The sequence below is a fragment of the Hippopotamus amphibius genome, chromosome 3 (assembly GCF_030028045.1).
Source record: "Hippopotamus amphibius kiboko isolate mHipAmp2 chromosome 3, mHipAmp2.hap2, whole genome shotgun sequence".
Classification (NCBI taxonomy): domain Eukaryota; kingdom Metazoa; phylum Chordata; class Mammalia; order Artiodactyla; family Hippopotamidae; genus Hippopotamus; species Hippopotamus amphibius.
Genome location: NC_080188.1, coordinates 52,198,837 through 52,217,594, shown reverse-complemented (window position 1 = coordinate 52,217,594; position 18,758 = coordinate 52,198,837). Strand labels below are relative to the sequence as shown.

The 18,758-nt window shown below is 42.0% G+C and overlaps 1 protein-coding gene across 1 annotated transcript in view; it reads left to right on the top strand.

Moving 5' to 3' along the window:
• The first annotated feature begins 568 nt into the window (after nt 1-568).
• The window catches only part of RASGEF1B (RasGEF domain family member 1B), a 35,924-nt gene continuing 17,734 nt past the window's right edge, over nt 569-18,758 (top strand). The window contains exons 1-4 of the mRNA XM_057727557.1: nt 569-707; nt 12,439-12,621; nt 14,309-14,431; nt 14,788-14,925. Coding sequence (XP_057583540.1) covers nt 12,445-12,621; nt 14,309-14,431; nt 14,788-14,925 — 438 coding nt within the window. The 5' untranslated portion in view covers nt 569-707; nt 12,439-12,444. The remainder of the gene's footprint in view (nt 708-12,438; nt 12,622-14,308; nt 14,432-14,787; nt 14,926-18,758) is intronic.

Here is an 18,758-nt window from a genome sequence, read left to right as displayed (position 1 = left end):
TTGTCCTCCACTAAACTGTACGCTTCATAATGGCAGGGTCCAGCCTGGAGTGTGCCCCCAGCGTTTGGCACAACGCCTACCACTCAGGCTTTCCGTAAATATTTGCTGAGCGAATGTTCTTGTGGTTTCTCTCAGCTCCCTTCTGAAAGTTACACGCACAGTGACCTCTATCTCATAATTATGTTGGTAGATACTGTATAACAAGTCGGGCGGGTATTCACAGGTAGCACGCAGGTGAATGAACACACACAGGCATACACAGGACCGCACAAACAGCCCCGGCAGGTGCACTCAGGAGGAAACGCACGCGCTCCGAGCGAGCCCACCCCTTGCGGGTCAACACGGCTGCGCGGGGCTGCGCGGCGTGGGAGGGTACCCGGCAACCGCGCAGCTGGAGTCCCGGGCGCCCCGGGACGCGTGGGCCGGTGCCGGGCGCCGGGGGCGGGGACGGAGCGGGCGGCGAGCTGCGCCGTGATTGGTCCGCGGGGGCCGGCGCGGGGCGGGGCCGGCGGCGGGGGCGGGCGCTCGAGGCGAAGGGGGTGTGCGCGGCCGCGGCGGCCGAGGTTTCAGTATAAACAAGGCACCCAACTGGTTGGGCGAAATTTTTTCTCTCCTTCGCGCGCGCTTTTGCTCCCTGTCCTGTGGTTGAGTTTTGGTGGGCAGGTCGAAAACAGCGGGGACGCCGAGGACCCGGAGTCCATCTGCAGGTGGGTTGTGCCCCCGTCAGCAGTCCTCCCGGGAGAAAGCGGAGTCCGGCAGCGGGAACGCGCGACCCGACGGCCCGGGAGCTGCGCGCCGAGCAGCCCGGCTCTCTGACTGCGCCCCGGCTGCCGGTGCCCCTGGAGGCGGAGGGAGAGCCCGGCCAGCGAGCGCTCGCTGCTGCAGAGCGTCCTGCAAAAGCGGGGCAAGTGGGGAGTCCTCCTGCCGGGCCGCCCAGGGCGTGTGGGGCCGCCCCGGGAGCGGACACGGTGCCCACAGGTGCGGGGCCCAGCCGCTGCGGCCCGGGCGGGGACAGGCTTGGGTTTTGCCTCGCTCCTCTCGCCCCGATCCCGCAGCCAGGCCTTCTGTCTCGAGACGTTGGTACAGTTTTGGAAGATTTGTCTTGAGTTCTGGTCGCTTTCATCCTTTTTTCCCTTCTTGTGCATAGCTAGGTGGTTTCCTTCTACTTCTTGGCTAGCTTTCGGGAGTGTGTGGGTGGGTGGGTGGGGGTGCTGTTTATTTTTGGTGACGGAGCCTTGTAATCTAAGGTCTGACTCTTAGGAAGAGACTAGGAAACAGAAGTCATGTGCTCGCCACTGACGAGGTGATGTTCTTTCATTCCTCCGTTCAGCAGGTAACTTGGGACACAACGTGTCGCCTTGCTCTTGCCTGAGCTCAGGTGAGTCGTCTCGGGTCACCTGGCCGGGAGTTAGTAACGTGAACTGTGGGTACCTGGGAGCCTCGCGGGCTGCTGGCGGGAGGGAGGCTCCTCTCTCTAGGGGAACCGTGGGCACAACTTCCATGCTGTATAACAGAAAAGGGCAGAACAGGGGGGCTGGAGTGTACGCGTGTCTGTCTGTCTGGGTGCCGCTGGAGTACTGATTCCCCAACCTGATCGGCGCAGCTCAGGCGAGAGCAAAGAAGCTAGGTCCTCTGGCAGTGCAGAGGATGGCGCAAGTGCAGTGAATAGCAGGAGGAGGTCTCGAGGGAGCGACTTTCTCTTCCGAGCGTAGATGTGTCCGTCTTCGCCGCCGAATTCGATGGCTATAGTGCATATGGATGGATATGCACAGACATTTGTGTATGTGTTTGGGCCGAAGGCGTCTCCAAGGAGTCCTTCGTCAGCAGCATCATGTGACGATGGTCAGGGACTGCTGGTGTGTGTAGATCTATATTTAGCCCTGAATGATCTCTAATGGCCGAGGGAGGGTCCCTGAACTGGGTGCATAAAGGGGAAGAGTTCAGGGATCAGGGTTTTGCACTCTTGAATAATGTCTGGTACAGTCAGACTCAGATGGGGTGAATAATTTTTCTTTCCTCCCCAAAACAGTAGCTAGAGCTTGGCATGTGATGGCTGTGTCTTAATTTAAAACATAGACCATGGTGATAAGCCTATGCTAAGAAACAAGGAGGTTACAGTTAACCAGAGTATATGCCTAATTGGAGATTTGGAAGGAAAACAACTAGTCAGGTGAGAATGGAGAATTAATTCTAAAAGGAAATAAAAATTCTTGGCTGTCGAGATTTTCATAACAGATTAAAAAGGAGGACCTAGGGCCCTTTTGACAGAATCAGGGTTCACAAGTCATGCTCTATTATGCCTTTCAAACAGCTTTTCTGGCGAAGTGGGGAAGATCAGCTACTAGTTAGCAAGTGTCTTGTTGGCATTCTTCCAGGACATGTTGGTCAATCCTTTGTTTTCCTAGAGATGGCAACATTTCTGGCTACTAAGTATAATACTTTTCAGTGGTCTAATGGAGTGTTAAATTCTTAGAATTTATTTCTCCCTTGGTGCATTTTCAGTCTTGCTCCATTTTATATGCTCCACTAGACATTTAATCTAATACCTGAGATCATATTGTCTTTTGGAATAGAAAATCGCCATGAACCATTTATTGTTTTTTTAAATTTCATTTATTCTTAAGCATATATTATTAAATATTTCAAATATTTATTATTTATCATAATAATTCACATTTCTTATATTATTACTAACTTTACATTCTTACAGTCTAAAATTAACTACTGGCTAATAGACATCAATAGACCAAAAAAGAAAAAAACAAATCTATTGAATAACACCTATCTAGGAAAAAAAGAAATGGTAAGAAAATTGAAGGGACAAAGCTAGGTGACCCTTTATGTTGGTAAGGTATCTAATATGGCACAAGAAGTGATGGGATCAACTTTATCAGTCTCCAGAGGTGACCTGGAGAAGTTGGACTTTGGAGGAGCATTTGGATGACCCCAAAGAGAGTATCTGCCTGGACAGGAGATGAGGAAATTAGGGTATCCTCCCTTCCTTGGGAGAAGAATCTGGAATCCCTGAAGCAGAGACTTAGAATCTTGATTTTGATGCCACAAATAATAAATGGAAAAGCGGTTATAACATTTTGTGAGGTCTTAAAGAGACAAATTGTACTGCTGAAAATACTGCTTAAGATTGATGGGATTTTTGTCTTCAGTGGTTGAATTCAGGTGTTATGTTACCTCCCCTTCAGTTGTCCCTTTTGGTTTTCCAGTTAAATCTATAAAAATTAGATTTGTGCAACCCTTGGTTATCCTAGAATGACAGATGTAGCCTAGTGCTGTGGGCAGATTTCTGCCTTGGGAATAGAGACTAGGGTTCTAATCAATGTGGAGCCCTAACAAGTCACTTACTCTCCCCCTATGCCTGCAATATCTGTAAAATTGATGAGGTGTTGAGCTAGATGATTTATGAGTCTCTTTTAGCTCTGCGTTAACTGAGTTATTTTGCTGTACTATCACTTTGTTCATTTGCACCCTTTATTAGCTGTAGAAGAGTGAAGGCTGAAGAATGGTCTGCAGTTAGATGTTCAGCTACTTTCTGTGTGCGTGGAAATGAAGAGAGGAGAGTGACATTTCTTTTTATTGGTGAAAATTATGTAGAGATTTGTTACTCGCTTGAACTGTATTTTTGCTTTTGTTTTTCTCCTTCAAGAGTATTTTAAAACACAATTTTTAAGAAGGTTGAGTCAGGAAATTTTTTTTGGCCTTTTAAGTCAGTGTTACTCTTTTGTTATTTTAAAACCAGTCTTTTGACCAATCATTTTTTTCCTTAGGTTTGTATATTTATTATTTCATTTCAAGGTACATTTATATCTGGAAGTCATTCAGTTGATTCAGATTTTATTAGGAAGTCCTGGTATGAAAAATTAGTTTAACACCAGGAAAGTACACATTAGTCTTATAAGAAAGAAAAGCACTTTATAGACCACTAGTATCCTTCTGTTTATCTCAAAGGGAAGAATGGAGGGGGGCGGGGGGATAAGGGTAATTTTTCAAGAACTTGCAGCCAAAAAGATAAAGTTATCCCAGTAACCATGTTCCATAATAAAATGTAAATAGAAAATTTTACTTGTTTACTAAATGTCCGCACTAAATAGCAGGTCATTTTCCTGCTGAGGTGAATTGGGTTTAGAAACATAAACCCGTTTAGTAAAGGATGCTCCCCATTTGATATTCTGTAATTTGGCTTGAGATCTATCGTGTATAAATGATGATTCAGCTACTTATATCTGTGCTGTTCAATATGATAGCCAGTGCTGTTCAGTAAATAGACACATGGGGATATATGAACTTAAGATTTAATTAAACAAACAAACAAAAATTGCACTAGCCACATTTAAGTGCTCATTAGCTACATGTGGGTGGCTACTGTATTGGACAGAAGGGGAACATTTCCAATATTCCAGAAAGTTCTTTTTGAGAGCACTTAATTAAGTAATGATTTTGATTATCCAGGTCACTTTTATTCCTCTGGGAAAATGACAATTAATTCTCATCATAGACAAGCACCCAAGACATAAGGAAATAAGACCGACTGGCTTTATATGTTTTCAGCTGTGTATCATAAGCAATGCTGCTTTCCAAAGTTCAATAATATGCACACTCACAAACACCAGTTTCTCAAAAATCTCCCCCAGAACATTATCCTTTTACTTTTCTAAACCAGCACCTACTGTTACTGGTAGAAAGCACCAACCCTTTCAAAGACAAGGCACGTGGAGCCATCTGCTGTTAAGATCAGGAACTGCATGGCAATTGTAGATGGTTAAAAACACTGAAGGAAAAATGTCAACATGTGCTGTTGATCAGTTCTTACGAAAAAAAATAGTAAAGATTGATCTCATAGAAAAGGTTTAATGATTCTCCAGGCCCATTTCTAGTTGCCATGTACTGAATTGTTTTGTGTCATAATTAACTGCTGACAAGATATTCCCAAGACAAAAGATGACAAATTTTAGCTTTGTTTTTTTCCAGGGGAACCAAAGATAGTAATTATTTGAGTCAGAATCCCCTTCACTCATTAGGAATTAGTGAAGAAAAATTTAAGTAGCACTTAGGACAAATCAAGCAAAAAGCATATTTTTTTAATATGGAAACCTATAACAAATCAGGAAATACCACCATTTCATTGTTGTAGAGAGAAATAGGACCTTCTTTCCTCAAAAATACTGATTATTTCCCCTTGATTGTGAAATCTACTAAGAATTTGGGGCTCAGTTCCAAAGAATGTACTTATCTGGGAGTTACTTACTTTTTGTTCACATGCCAAAGAAGTGAGTCGATTCTGAGTTGTCTACTCTGTATTGTTTGTAATCTCAACACAATACCTCCTTTTTCAAGGAGGTTAGCAGAGGGGTAGCATTTCTACTGTCCAGAGATGCTGCTAGAAAGAAATGAGAAGATAATCTTTGAGATGTTTTCAAGCTGAAAATAAGTATGCTTTAGATAGTGTGGGAAACTTGACTTTTACTTTCCCCCAACTCAAATCCATAGTTAGAGAAACACTTTCTGAGCATACAGTCAGCCCTTGTATTCTGAGATCCAGCAGTGCCAAAAGGAGGCTAAAAGTACTTGAGCTCCCAGTTGGAGTAAAGTTGAAATATGTGAACTCTTTCTCATCCCGATCTCTGGAGCCTCAAGTAAAGAAAGGAAGAGGCTGCGTCTCACCAAAGTGCAAAGTTCCTTTGGAATCTAGATGGGAATTTGGGAACCAGTCATTCCCGGATCTTAAATTAAGCCTCTCCTCACTAAACAAACATGCTTTCAAAGTTCAACTGTGATAGGGAGGCCTTCCTCTACCTAGTTGGGACATGTGCCCAGCATTTGAACAGAAGCAAAAGGCGAGTGATCAGTATAAAGGCCCTGGATTTAGTAAATATTTCACTGAGGCATGCTCTATGATGAAATAGGGTTGAAATAAACCTTTTTTTCTTGGACTCCTACCTTTGCTATCTAATTCTCCTGAGTGTAAAGGAAGTGCTGACTTGACATCCTGGTAGAGATTTACCAAACACCTAAAGCAGATGTTGAAGGATGGCTTTTGATTTAGTTCCCACACACATCTTTTCCTGGCCCTCTTTTCCAATTTGAATTGTCACCTGAAACCACCTTAGCCCGATGCACCTGCCTCCTCGTAAATAATCTTGTGCAAAAGCAGTTGCTAATTCAAACACAGTCTGCTGTTTCGAAAAAGGCAGCTTTTCATCTGGTGCTTTAGTTGGTTTGAAACCATTAGGCATGCCTTTCAAATCCATTCATCCCTTAAATCACCCAGAGCTTGCTTCCTTGCCGCTGGATCAATGTCATGCTGAACTTTTGCAGGGTCCTTGGAAGAACATGATATATCTTTGTGACTGAATTAGCTGCCCCCATAAGATATCTTGTCTGTCAACCAACTTTTCAGCTTCCCAAATTAATTTCAAGAAAGAACATTCATCTTGTATACCTGGGTTGGATATCTTTTACTTCCCCTTGGGAAGTGTTCCAGAAGAACCTATAATCTGTATGCTAATTTTGGCAGCTCAGAGCTTTCTTTCAGCCTGGGTCATTGTTTTAAAAACCAAAATTTGTTTCCCATTGTCTCATTGCCTCCCCCTCATTCCCAAGTGCTGGCTCAGTTGTGGCAGGGAGGGGGCGGGGGGCAGCCTATTTAAATCTCTCTGCCCAAAACCAAAGGAAGTGTCCTTTTCGTTCTCTTTAATGCCATTGGATCAGTACTACTAGAAAATATTTGCACATAATCCTTGATTGCTAAGGAGCCAGTCTTGAATGTGTTAGACCAAGGTTCCCTTCAGAACCACCATGTTCTCCTTCTTTGAGGAAGTAGATAAATACGATTCAGGTTCTGTACAGGCCAGCACATGTGCTTCCGAATCTGGGGTCTGAACTCCCTGAAAGTATATACAGGTTTGTTGGTCCATTTCTCTGGGGACCGTGTGTGGAGAAATTTGTCATCTCCCTAAAAAGTTAAGAGCTGCTGACCAAAAGAATATATTCTGAGTTTCCAGCAACTGGTTTACAAATGAAACTTTGCAAGGTTTGCTTGTGAGATTAACCTGTCCTCTGTCTTATCTTATTGGTAGTGATTTGAATAGAGTCAGCTTTTTCAGGCCTCTCATATAAATCTCACTTTTTCCAAAGGAATTAGCTACTTTGAAGTTTGACTTAACAGCAAATGAAGGCCAGTACTTAATGCTGTCACATATTCTAATTTTGGGGAAAAAAGTCAGTTTTTCCTAAACCAGAGTTTTGGTTAGCAGGTCCCCATAGCAGGTACATTGATTGGGTGGGCAAAATTTGTACTAAAGAAGGATGGCAGACAGTGGAGAAGTTGGTGTTGAAATTATGTTGGAAAGGTTAGAGAAAATTGAGAGTTTACAGATGTCAACCGACAGAAAATAGTAATTGTGAGAGCTGTAAAGAGAAGGTTTGCTGCGGATAGGAGAAGTCAGAGCTTTGCTGAGATCAAAGAAAATAACGGAAGCTGTGGGGTAGGAACTGCCTTACACTGAGCGCTTCCTCCTTCGGGGAAGCTTTAGCAAATGGTTCCTGGAGTTAGGAGCACCTGGGGCCAAATGCTTCTCTGGGTTGTCCTCTCCGGTACTTGGATATTCTATGAATTTGTTTTCTTAAACAAGAACCAAGGTGATATTTCGTATTCTGAACTTCACTTTTTAATTCCAGAACTGAAGCAGGTAGAACTGAAATCTTGGGTGTCAAATTTGAGTAATGCTGAACAAACAGTGGTTCTTGATGTGGGTAAAAAGAAGAAAGGTACTTGAGAGGAAAAAAATCTGTTTATCTTCTTAGGTGTTTAAAAATGCACTTCACAAACAGTACTTTCTGTGCCATTCCGCTGACCTTTCCCCTTGTTTATCAAATGCATCTATTACACAAGGCAGTTGTTCTTTCTGGAAAACGGTAGACTAGCCACTTGCTAGAGCTTGTCCAGAAATTAGTTACAAATACTGTGATCTATGACCTTTCTTTTGGTCATTTGTCTCATTAGGTTTGTTTTTTTTTTTTTTTTTACTGGAAATCTGTAAAGTACACAAAGCAAATATTACTGTATTTCCTTGAATCTAAGATGTCATCCATTGTAAGATACTTTTATATTTTATATATTGCTAAAAAAAAACCTGAAAAACGGGTTTTCTTATCACTCAACTATTTATATGCATCCCAATTTCAAAGAAACTAAAATATGAAGAAAGGTATATTAGAATCTCTGAAATCTCTGTCTAGATAGGACTGTGCTTTGATTGCAAAGGTCAGTAGCTCAGATGCTTTTGTTGACAGTGTTGCTTTTTAACAAGAGTAATTAATGGCATTCATACATCTTTGGGGCAAGGATTTATGTAGAGCATGTAAAATACATAAATTATTCTGATAGCCTACAGTTTGGGACACAATGACAGGCTTTTCGTTTTATGGTTAAACATTAAAAGTTCAAAGAAGACCATTTGCAGTATAACATGACATAGTGTAATACATTTTGAGCCTGGAATCTGAAGACCTAGGTTTGAAAACCCTGCCTGTTTGTTCCTTATCCGACGTGTAACCCCCGATGAGTTATGAAGTTTTTCTGAACCTCTGCTTATGCAGTCAAAACAGAGTGAGAATCCCTGCCAAACAGGGTGGATGTAGTATCCAAAAAGGCATTTGCAGGCAGTGAACCTTACACAAACTGGAGCTGCTGGCATTCTCAGAGCCTTGGACACCATGCATCTAGGCATTTCTCAGGAGAGCGGTATTGAACCGGAAGCAGAGAAGCAAAGAACTGTGAAGAGCTTTTCCAGCACGCAGGATCCCGTGGTAGAAGGATGCACACTTAGGAAGGGGGGAGGGCCTAAGGAGTTGAAAGTATATGGCAAGCTGGGAAAACAGGACCGTTGTGCGTAAGTAAGGGGCTGGGTCTCTTGGAGCGACTTCGATCTCAGCCGTTGGTTGTTGCCGAATGCAAGCTCAACCCCACTCTGGTTTGTGGTCAAATCAGTCAGCTGATCGGCAACAGAACTTTGGGCTAATTAGAAGGCAGAAAACAACCTATGATAGATTCTCTTCTTAAATTTGATTTTTAAGTATAATAACTATAACCCCAATTAACTTATCTCAGTTTGGTGTCCATTGCTATTTGTAGTATTTTTTTTTTTTTTTGGTGCCTGGTTGGAGGGTTTTTTTATTGTTGTTGATATTTTGTACCTCCTCAAAAAAATCCTGTGACACATTTCCAAGGAACCATACAAACACCTTTGGCCATTGCTCTAAAAATGCTCTAACTTTGCTATAAAGAAAATTGGTAGTTTTGTTATCATCTAGGATTTAGGAAGGAGTGAGCAAAATTGGAAATAGTTTTCAGGATGAAAAACATACCTGGGGGTAGGGGGCCAAGTAAGTGACTTTCCAAAGTTTTTACAACTCTTAAGCTTAGGGCTTCATTAAGTCTGGGTCACTGTCCAGATCTGAGTCCTTGTCCACTTTATGGGAGTAAATAATTATAAGTACAAATATTTGGTGCCTTTTGGTGCTGATTCTTTGAACGGGAACTCTGAGTGACTTGTGATTATTTTGTGGGTCAGTGCTTCCTGTAAATCAACCAAAGACAGCAGGGGTACAAGATTCAGGGGAGTTCCATGGGGTCACATGGTGCTGTAGCCATGTGGCTGTGTGGTCCTGGCCTGGTCACTTCAGCTCACTGCCCAGAGTCTCAGTTTTTTGCACACTGATGGACAGAGGAAATTGGACCTGATTGTCACGGCGCTTGGGCCTTAGCTTCTTTTGTGACCATTTTGCAGTCATTGCTCATCCCTTAACACACATTCCCCGCTCAGTTACAGCCTCCAAGTTCTCACTCTTCATCGGGCCTGTGGGCAACCACTTCAGATTGATTGATTGCAGTTAGAAAGTGAAATGAAATCTATTTTCCATCTTGGACCAGTTGATTTCTGTGGTCCTTTTGAACTTTTAACATTTTCTGATTTTTCTGAAATTCCCAAATCCTGGCCAACCTTCTCCCGAAAGCATTTTATTAGGATGGTTTCAGTAGCAATGAATAAGTAGAGAAATCAAGAAAAATTCATGGTTCTTGGCAGAAAACCAAACCAAAAAAATAAAACAAAACTTTAAGGGCATGTTAGAGTGAGTTCCACTTCTCGTCCTGGATACCAAGGATACTGTGTGGTTTTAATCATCTAAAACTTTTTTTAAGCCAGATGCGGGTAACCACATCTAGAGGGAAGGTTCCTTCCAGGGTGTAAGAAGCAACTGTTAGGTGTTTCTCATCTCAGGTCCCAGAGTCCCAGTTTAAGGACTTTTTGAGTTTCTTAGGGAAAGGGTAGACAGGCTCTAGTTTTTCTTCCCACCAGGGGCAATCCCTCTGCAAAGATGATATTGCACGTGCAACATACTCTTGTAGAAAACTGGCAGTTTGAGGAGGACAGAAACATACTTTGTCCATTGCCTTATAAAATGTTAACATTGAGTTATTTATTTAACCACGATTCCTATGTGTGAGATCTTACCAAGTGGGGAGCATTTGTGTCAACATTTACATCCCATAGTTCCTGATGCTTTGGCCATTATAACCACGTCCTGCCCAAGCGAGAGGGACGGCAGGGATGACTCTGGTAGTGACAAGTCTCCCCAGACAGAGTGATTCTCAGTGCTCACTTTCTTCCCATTTGTGACTCCTTTTTTTTAAATATAGTTGATTTAGAATGTTGTGTTAGTTTCAGGTGTACAGCAAAATGATTCAGCTATACATATGTATTATATCTGTTTTTTCAGATTCTTTTCCGTTGTAGGTTATTACAAGATATTGAGTATAGTTCCTTGTGCTACGCAATAGGTCCTTGTTGCCTATCTATTTTATATATAGTAGTGTGTATCTGTTAATCCCAAATTCCAAATTTATCCCCCTGGCCCCCACTGCTGCTTTCTCTGTTGGTAAACCCCAAACTTTGTTCTTTCTGTTTATGAGTCTGTTTCTGTTTTGTAATAAGTTCATTTGTATCATTTTTTTAAGATTCCACACGTAAGTGATATCCTGTGATGTTTGTCTTTCTCTGTGCTGTTTTGTCACAGATCCTTTTATGTTCTCCCTCAGCACTGGTTTGTGGATGGGACAGAGCACAAATACTGAAGCTTTTTTTTTTCTTCCATTTCTCTTTCTTGATGCTTCTTGCCCTAAATGCCATTTTCACCTGCCAAGTTGGCCTTATAATGAATGTTTTATCCCCAACGCCCCACCCCCGGCCGCCCCTGCCCAGGCACGCGTACACATTGTGATGCTGTGGCCCCCACTGGCGAGAACTGGAACAGATGCGCTCAGAGTGACGGATGTGCTTTCTCAGACAGGCCCCACACCCCTCCCCCATTCGGATGCAGCTATCTTTCAGCATCTTGAAAAGAAGGATTAGCCCAGGTTGTGTTCTCCTGCAGCCTCCACACACCCTGTCCCTGTCAGTCCGAGCCCTGGAGTTTGGCTTGCCCTCATTGTTTGCCTCTGAAGCCCTCACTCTCTGCAGCTCCTGAATGCCTGCATTGTCCAGACGTGCTGCCAGAAACCGGAGTCGGTTCTCAGGGCTGGGAGTCCTGTCCCTAGGAATCCAAGTAATAACTTAATAGCCTCTGGCCTCTACCGAGCACCCTCTGACAAGGGCTTTGTGAGTTGCAAAGCACACAGATGGAGGAGACAGTGCTTCTTGTTCCCCAAATCAGGTGCTTTCTTAGCCCGTGTGTTTACTGAGAACTGAGGCTTTATAGAGCTCTCCACCCCAAAAGAATTTGACACAAAGGGGTGAAAGTCAATAGCATCTCATCTTCCAGTAAAGCTGGGGAGTCAGCATGAAATCTCTTGATATATGTGTTCATCTATAAATACACACACACACACACACACACACCCCTACCCACCCCAACTTTAATTCTAGGCATCTTTCACAATTTCATTTTTTCAACTTCTGTTTTGGTTATCTCCTCATATGCCCAGTGCTAGTCTGGTATTTCTTAAGTGTTATGTAATTCTTCCCAGCCAACTTTGAAGGCCTACACATTTCCACCTTAGGATAGTACTTGACTCAGGGGGATAAAGCAATTTAAAGCTCAGTTCCCCTCCCTGACTTCTTAACTAAATGTGAAAGAGTGATATCTAAACACAGCAGCCAGAGACTTGAATTTAGGTACAGATTGGCGCCTTTGATCCAAGTGTTTTATGGTATTTTATTGGATGAGATTGGTACTCAAAGATATGCATACCTGTGTTATTCAAAGGGCAATTTGCTTCTTGATGGGTTCTGAGATTGTATCAGAACCTAACCTATTTTAAAAATTGCCTGCTTCTTCATGACTATGAAAGCCTAATACCCTATTAAAGTTTACTTTTCTTTTGCATATTACTAACACTGTTTTTTCCTTTTTTATTCATTTTAGGAAAGCATGCCTCAGACTCCTCCCTTTTCAGCAATGTTTGACAGCAGTGGTTACAACCGAAACCTCTATCAGTCTGCAGAGGACAGCTGTGGAGGGTTGTATTACCATGACAACAACCTCCTCTCTGGATCTCTGGAAGCACTCATCCAGCACTTAGTACCTAATGTAGATTACTATCCGGATGTAGGTATCCATGTGCCCCTGAAACACACCCTTGGTGTCCAGCAAAAATTACAGAAGAGTAGACAGGGACCCTAGATACTGTTGAATTATATCTGGGCTGCTAAGAATTTTTCTAATAAGAAATTGCATATTGATTATTGAATGCTTTGAGATCAGATTAAGCCTGAATATGATATGTCTGAGTATCAGTTTCCTTTTCAGGGTTGGTGTCACGTTGTAGGCAGTCAGAGAGCATCTAAAAGAAATACCTGTAAGGTTTGACTCATGCATGTACCTTGGTCCTTAAATAGCAATGCCAGAGAACATCATTAGATGCTCCTTGAATGTTTAGTGCCTTTTTGGTTTCCAGAACCATCGCTATGCTAAGATAAGTGAAGTTATACAGGGGAACTTCACAGAAAAGAGAACAAGAGTTACACTCAAGATGCAAATCTTTATAGATTGGACATCACATGACAGGCTTGCTTGTTTATGTTTACTTTGATAACTGACATTTGCATGGATAATCCTTTCTCATGTAAGGAATTTGTTTACATTTTCTCAGTCTTTATAGCAATTCCAAGAGGCTAGAGAGGAAAAAGTTGAAATTCAGACCGTTGAGTCATTTGCATACGGTCTCCCTCCCGGCATCAGCAGTCACACCCAGGTTTTCTGTTTCTGGGGCACGTGTTGTTTCTCCCCCCTTGGCTTGTGCTACAGCTGCCCCTGTTATGCAACAGCTGCTTATTGATAAAGATTTCATGAAACTATCCAGACACTGGATTGGAATGTTTTTATAAATATAATAACGACCTTGGTGTACAAAGGATAGTTTGTGCTTGCGGCTGTGGTTCATTCACCATAGTGTTTCTTACTGAGTTATCTCTGTGTGTGTGTGATTCGTTGCATAGCATTCTCAGATATGTCGCCACACAGGGAAAACTTGCAATCAAAAGTAAAAGGCGTCCCTTGTTCAGCCCTGTAAGTGTTTATGAGCTACAAAAGGCGCCTAAGGGGGAGAAAAACCCATGGAATTTTTCTTTTTATTGGGAGTCTGAAACTGTTATAACAAATAAGCATTACTTCATTACTGGCTTCTTGGGAGACAGTGTGGTTAAAGAAGAGTATATAGTGTGATATTGTGTTTTATCAAATTGCTTAGCCTTTGAGCAAGTAAGTCGATTACTTGAAAGCCCGTCTTTGAATGTTCTGACACAAGCACACAGGTGCCCCAGGGTGTCACACTGGGCCCACTGGAGAATTCTTGAGCTGATGGGGGTTGAGTATTTTTTTGGTTTCCATTGAGTTACCGTAATATTTGGACACAGAACAAGATTCTGTACAGGTGGTATAGTTAAGTTAGATGGATCTCCCTGGGCTGAATTTCATTCTTCTTTACTAGACTGAGTTATATGTCCTGGTATCCTGGCTCTCAGAGGATGGATGTAAAAATGTACTCTGAATAATTTAGTAGCTAAACATATCCTGTATTTCTCTTATTTTTAGTATGGTTTAAGGGAAAAGATACATCAGAAGGTAAAGGAGAAATGCATCTTAGGTTGTTTTACTACCAGTAAGCATCATTTCTGAGACTGCAGCATTTTAACTTGGATGACGAGAACTTAGTGATATATGATGTATAATACATAGGAAAGATACTAGGTTCAGAGAGAGTATAACCATGATGACTTTTTTTCTTTTGCCACAGAGAACGTACATATTTACCTTCCTGCTGAGTTCTCGGTTATTCATGCATCCGTATGAGCTAATGGCCAAAGTTTGTCACTTATGTGTTGAGCACCAGAGACTAAGTGATCCTAATGGTGATAAGGTAATGATATGTTTTGAACTTTACATTTTTTTCTGTTAAGTTTGGTAGCCTTATGGCTTAGATTTTGTGAAATTGGTTTCCTTAAGTAACCATAGCTTCTCCCCAGGCTGAGGTCCGTAAATGGTATCATGGCTATGCAACGGGAATTGAAATCGTATAAAGAACAAATATAAATCTAGTGCCATGGAAGATCCCTCGATCCTGCCTTAAATTGGTAGCACTTGACATTGACTTGGGAAAGGGGGACTAGAGCTTCTTTAACGACACAGACTTTGCACTGGAAGTTTATCAGTAGCACTGTTTGCAATTATTTATTTGATAGACACCACTGAATTCGATTTGCTTTTTCTCCCTAGAATCAGATAAGAAAAATTGCACCTAAAATTCTTCAACTCCTGACAGAATGGACAGAGACATTTCCATATGACTTTCGGGATGAAAGAATGATGCGAAACTTAAAAGATCTGGCTCACCGAATCGCCAGTGGCGAGGAGGTTGGTAACCTGAATTTCGTACAGTCACTCAAGTTTCCAGGCAGAGTCCTGGTGGGAAGTGGTGCTCCATTACGCATCAGCATCTCCACTGCTTCTTTTCTGTTTTTGCCTTTGGGCAAGTCCTCTCCATAGCATCGCAATGTATTTGGTGTGTCAAAGGCGGATGATTATACAATCCCCCTTCAAAGGGATGTGATCTAGAGTTTTAAGTGATTAATTTGGGGGCATGTTTGTGTCAATTCATGCACAGGATTCACGGTGCAAGTGTATTTTCATTTTATTTCATTTATAACTTTCTTCCTTCCAAAAAGGTTTGACCTAGCAAGTTAGATAATAAATCACAATAGGAGATATAAACACTAATACATGTAAAATAACATATTTGTATATTAGCAGGTAATAAGTAATGTATTAATAAATCAGAAAGACAGTTTGTATCATGGAAGGGGAAAACAAATGTGCTAATATTGAGAATTAGTAAAGTGGGACAAGATTGCTATATATAACCATAAGCTCCAGGTAAAGGGAAATACAGTTGGTTATATAATTTCTGCTTTCAGATAAGAAAAAGCATACTCATCCTTCAAAGCATTAAATTAAATGAAATTTTAAGAACTTTCCTGCAAGGACTTTGTGAATGAGATCACAGAAACTCCTCTGTATAGTGTTTAGAACAAATGCTCCTTGATAAAAACTGAGGCCGTGAGATTAATACATAAATTAGCAAAGATAATCCTTTAGGAGTGGAGAAGACAAAGAAAAAAGGATCCAAGTCTTGTGCCCGAAAGTTGATTCGAGGCTAGCACCTAGACTTAGGTGGAGATGGAAAGTAAGTTTGTTAGATAATCTTTCATAGATATCAGTTCCCTCATTTGAGCCTTTGATAAGAGCTAACTAGCTATGACAAATTCAAGGTTATTCTCTTTGAAGCAGGCCTGGAGGGCTGGTATTCTGTGTTGAGGCTTGTTGGGCAAGGATATCTTTGTAGTTTCTGTGTTGCTTGCGAGCTCCTGGGAACACATTACTTAGGCACAGATACAGTGTTAGAATAAAGGTAGACAAAGCATTTGGCAAAGGCAGTGATGTCTTTTTTCATTTGTCTTAAAATGCACTTTCACGTTACAAATAACCTACCTGGAGAAATCAGGCTTTCAGTGCTGTGCTGCTAAGATCATATAACAAGACACCTTATCTATTGTGTCTACTTCTGGTGAATACATTTTAATACCGTTTCCCCTAACTAAAAAAAAAAAAATCAGGCAAATTATGGAAGATTAGCACTTGAAAAATGTGCACTTGCTTCCCACATTATGTTATCATGAAAATGGAATTAACCCTTTTACATTTGCCCTGTGACATTACATTGAGCACGGGTGCTCAAGACTGCCGTTATTTCTGCAAGGCTGAATGAGTAGTTCCCTGAGTCCTTCTGCAAATTATGATTATTCTAATCATTTTGCTAGTTTGTGTGTAACAGGTTCTAGCAAAGTAGGAATTGATAGGTCTGTCACTCACAAAGGCAAAAGTTAAGCATCGCAGTTTTGTAGTAAATCTTTTCTTAGTGGGGTAAGCTGTTGTGTTGCTTGGCAGGGTCAGTGCTGGCTCAGTGACCAAAGTTTATGACAAGCTGCTCAAAAGATTAGTGGCATCATAGGGGCTTTTTCTTGTGCAAAGGCTGAGCCCTGAGTCAGGCAGTGCTTTATTTCAATTAAGTTGTATTTAGGTGCTTAAGTTGATATGGCAGTCAACTTCCCTTCTCTCTGTTGCCTTTTTAAAAGGTAGAAATGATGACTTGTTTTTTCCCAAAAGGAACACCTTAAAAATCTTTTTCAGATACAATGCCAAGTGGATGGCTTTTTGTCCTTCTTGCCATGGGAGTCCATGAGGGGGATCCCTTCTATCCGTATTGGCCAGGTTGGATCTGATCTCTTTTTAACAGGATCAAGCCACTCAAGAATTGGTTGGAACCAAGCAAGGGGACCAAACAGCCTTATGCCTGGGCTTTTATCAGCCCTCCTATGTTAATAACAAATCTGTGATAAACCTTGAGATCTTCAGATGGTTTTGAGGGTGAAAAGAGATGAGAAGATAAGCAAATCTAACCCAGGAGTTGATTCATGTAGGGCTTGAGTGGAGAGATGTCACCTGCTGTGACCAGGTCGGGTTTTCCAGTGAGATCGTATTCCTTTAGTCACTTCTAGCCAGTGTTCAGAATTGGGGTCACATTTAGCAGCTGGTTGATTTGAGTGCTTTGGCAAGTCCCCTAAAGTCTCCGCTTCTTCTTCATTCCTATGAATCATAGAGGTAACCTCCCTGTAGTAATGTCCCTTTCATTCCTAAAATTTTGTGGTGGGTGCTTCTTTCCTCAGTTCTGTGCTTGTCAGGCCACTTATCTGCCATGTGCTTAAGTGTCTTTCCTTAGAGAGACCTTCCCGTACCACCCCAGCCATGGTCACCCCCCATTACTTGTCCTCACCACTCTTTCCTTCATAGCACTCTGTGGTTAGCAATTACTTTCCTTATGACTTGTTTTTCCTTATTAGACTCCATGCTGTGGCCCTTTTGCTCACATAGCATCCTTAACTCCTGGCCTAGTGCCTGGCGTTTAATAGGCACTTAGGAGTGTTTGAATGAATGAATGAGCAAATAAGTGAACAAACTAATCATTTACTGGAATAGGAAAAAAAAAATATTTCCCTCCACAGAAAAAATTATCTCCCTCCGTGGGAAGGAGTGTGTGCTTGGGTTGGGACTTGTTGCTTCTTGCCTGGGACTTTAGAGATTTTTTTTTTTTGACAGTCAATGATCCAGGTGTGCCCTACATGTAATTTAGTTGGGTTCGTATGAATCTGCTAGGACAGTTCCACATAATATGTCCTAATATATTTCCCCTGTAGGGATTTGCCCAAAATGAAGAGGTTTATTAGGACTTGCCTGCAAGAAATCCAGAATGAAACTGATGATTGAATTACATGACAAATGACTATAGTGGGTAGAATGCAATTTTCTCTTCCTTAAGGGGCTAGTCTTTATTCTATCCTTATTTGCCAGGTAATTACTGTCACTGGCATTTGAAGTTATAAAAAAGAGTAAGTATGTTTTTAGCAATCCATGATTCAGTAAGGAATGCTTAACAACTTGAAGCTTTGGTTTCTCAAAAGGAATCAAATGGCAGCAGCAGACTTTTTAGAGGTCACGCACATACATATTCCTCTCTCTGTCTCTCTCTCGCACGCACACACGTTCTTTGTTATTTGAGTAGTTTTTCCCCAATACCCTATTGCATACGTCTCCTCATATTTTACTGCGTTTTGCTCACTAGCTGAATCCGCCACTATGCATTCCACTACTTCTTTCCCTAAAAAGCATTTTTTTAAAGTGTAGAATAAGAATCTTTCACCAGATATGCTTTGCTGCATGTCAGAATCACCCGAGGAGCATTTATTATGACATTTAGGACAGAAGACCAAAGAAACCATTTTTTTAAAAAAATTATGTATTTATTTATTGGCTGCACTGCGTCTTTGTTGCTGCGCAGGCTTTCTCTAGTTGTGGCGAGCGGAGGCTACTCTTTGTTGCGGTGTGTGGGCTTCTCATTGCAGTTGCTTCTCTTGTTGCAGAGAACAGGCTCTAGGCATGCAGCCGTCGGTAGTTGTGGCACACAGGCTCAATAATTGTGTCCCTCGGGCTCTAGAGCACAGGCTCAGTAGTTGTGGCACACAGGCTTAGTTGCTCTGCGGCATGTGGGATCTTCCTGGACCAGGGGTTGAACCCGTGTCCCCTGCATTGGCAGGCAGATTCTTAACCACTGCACCACCAGGGAAGTCCCAAGA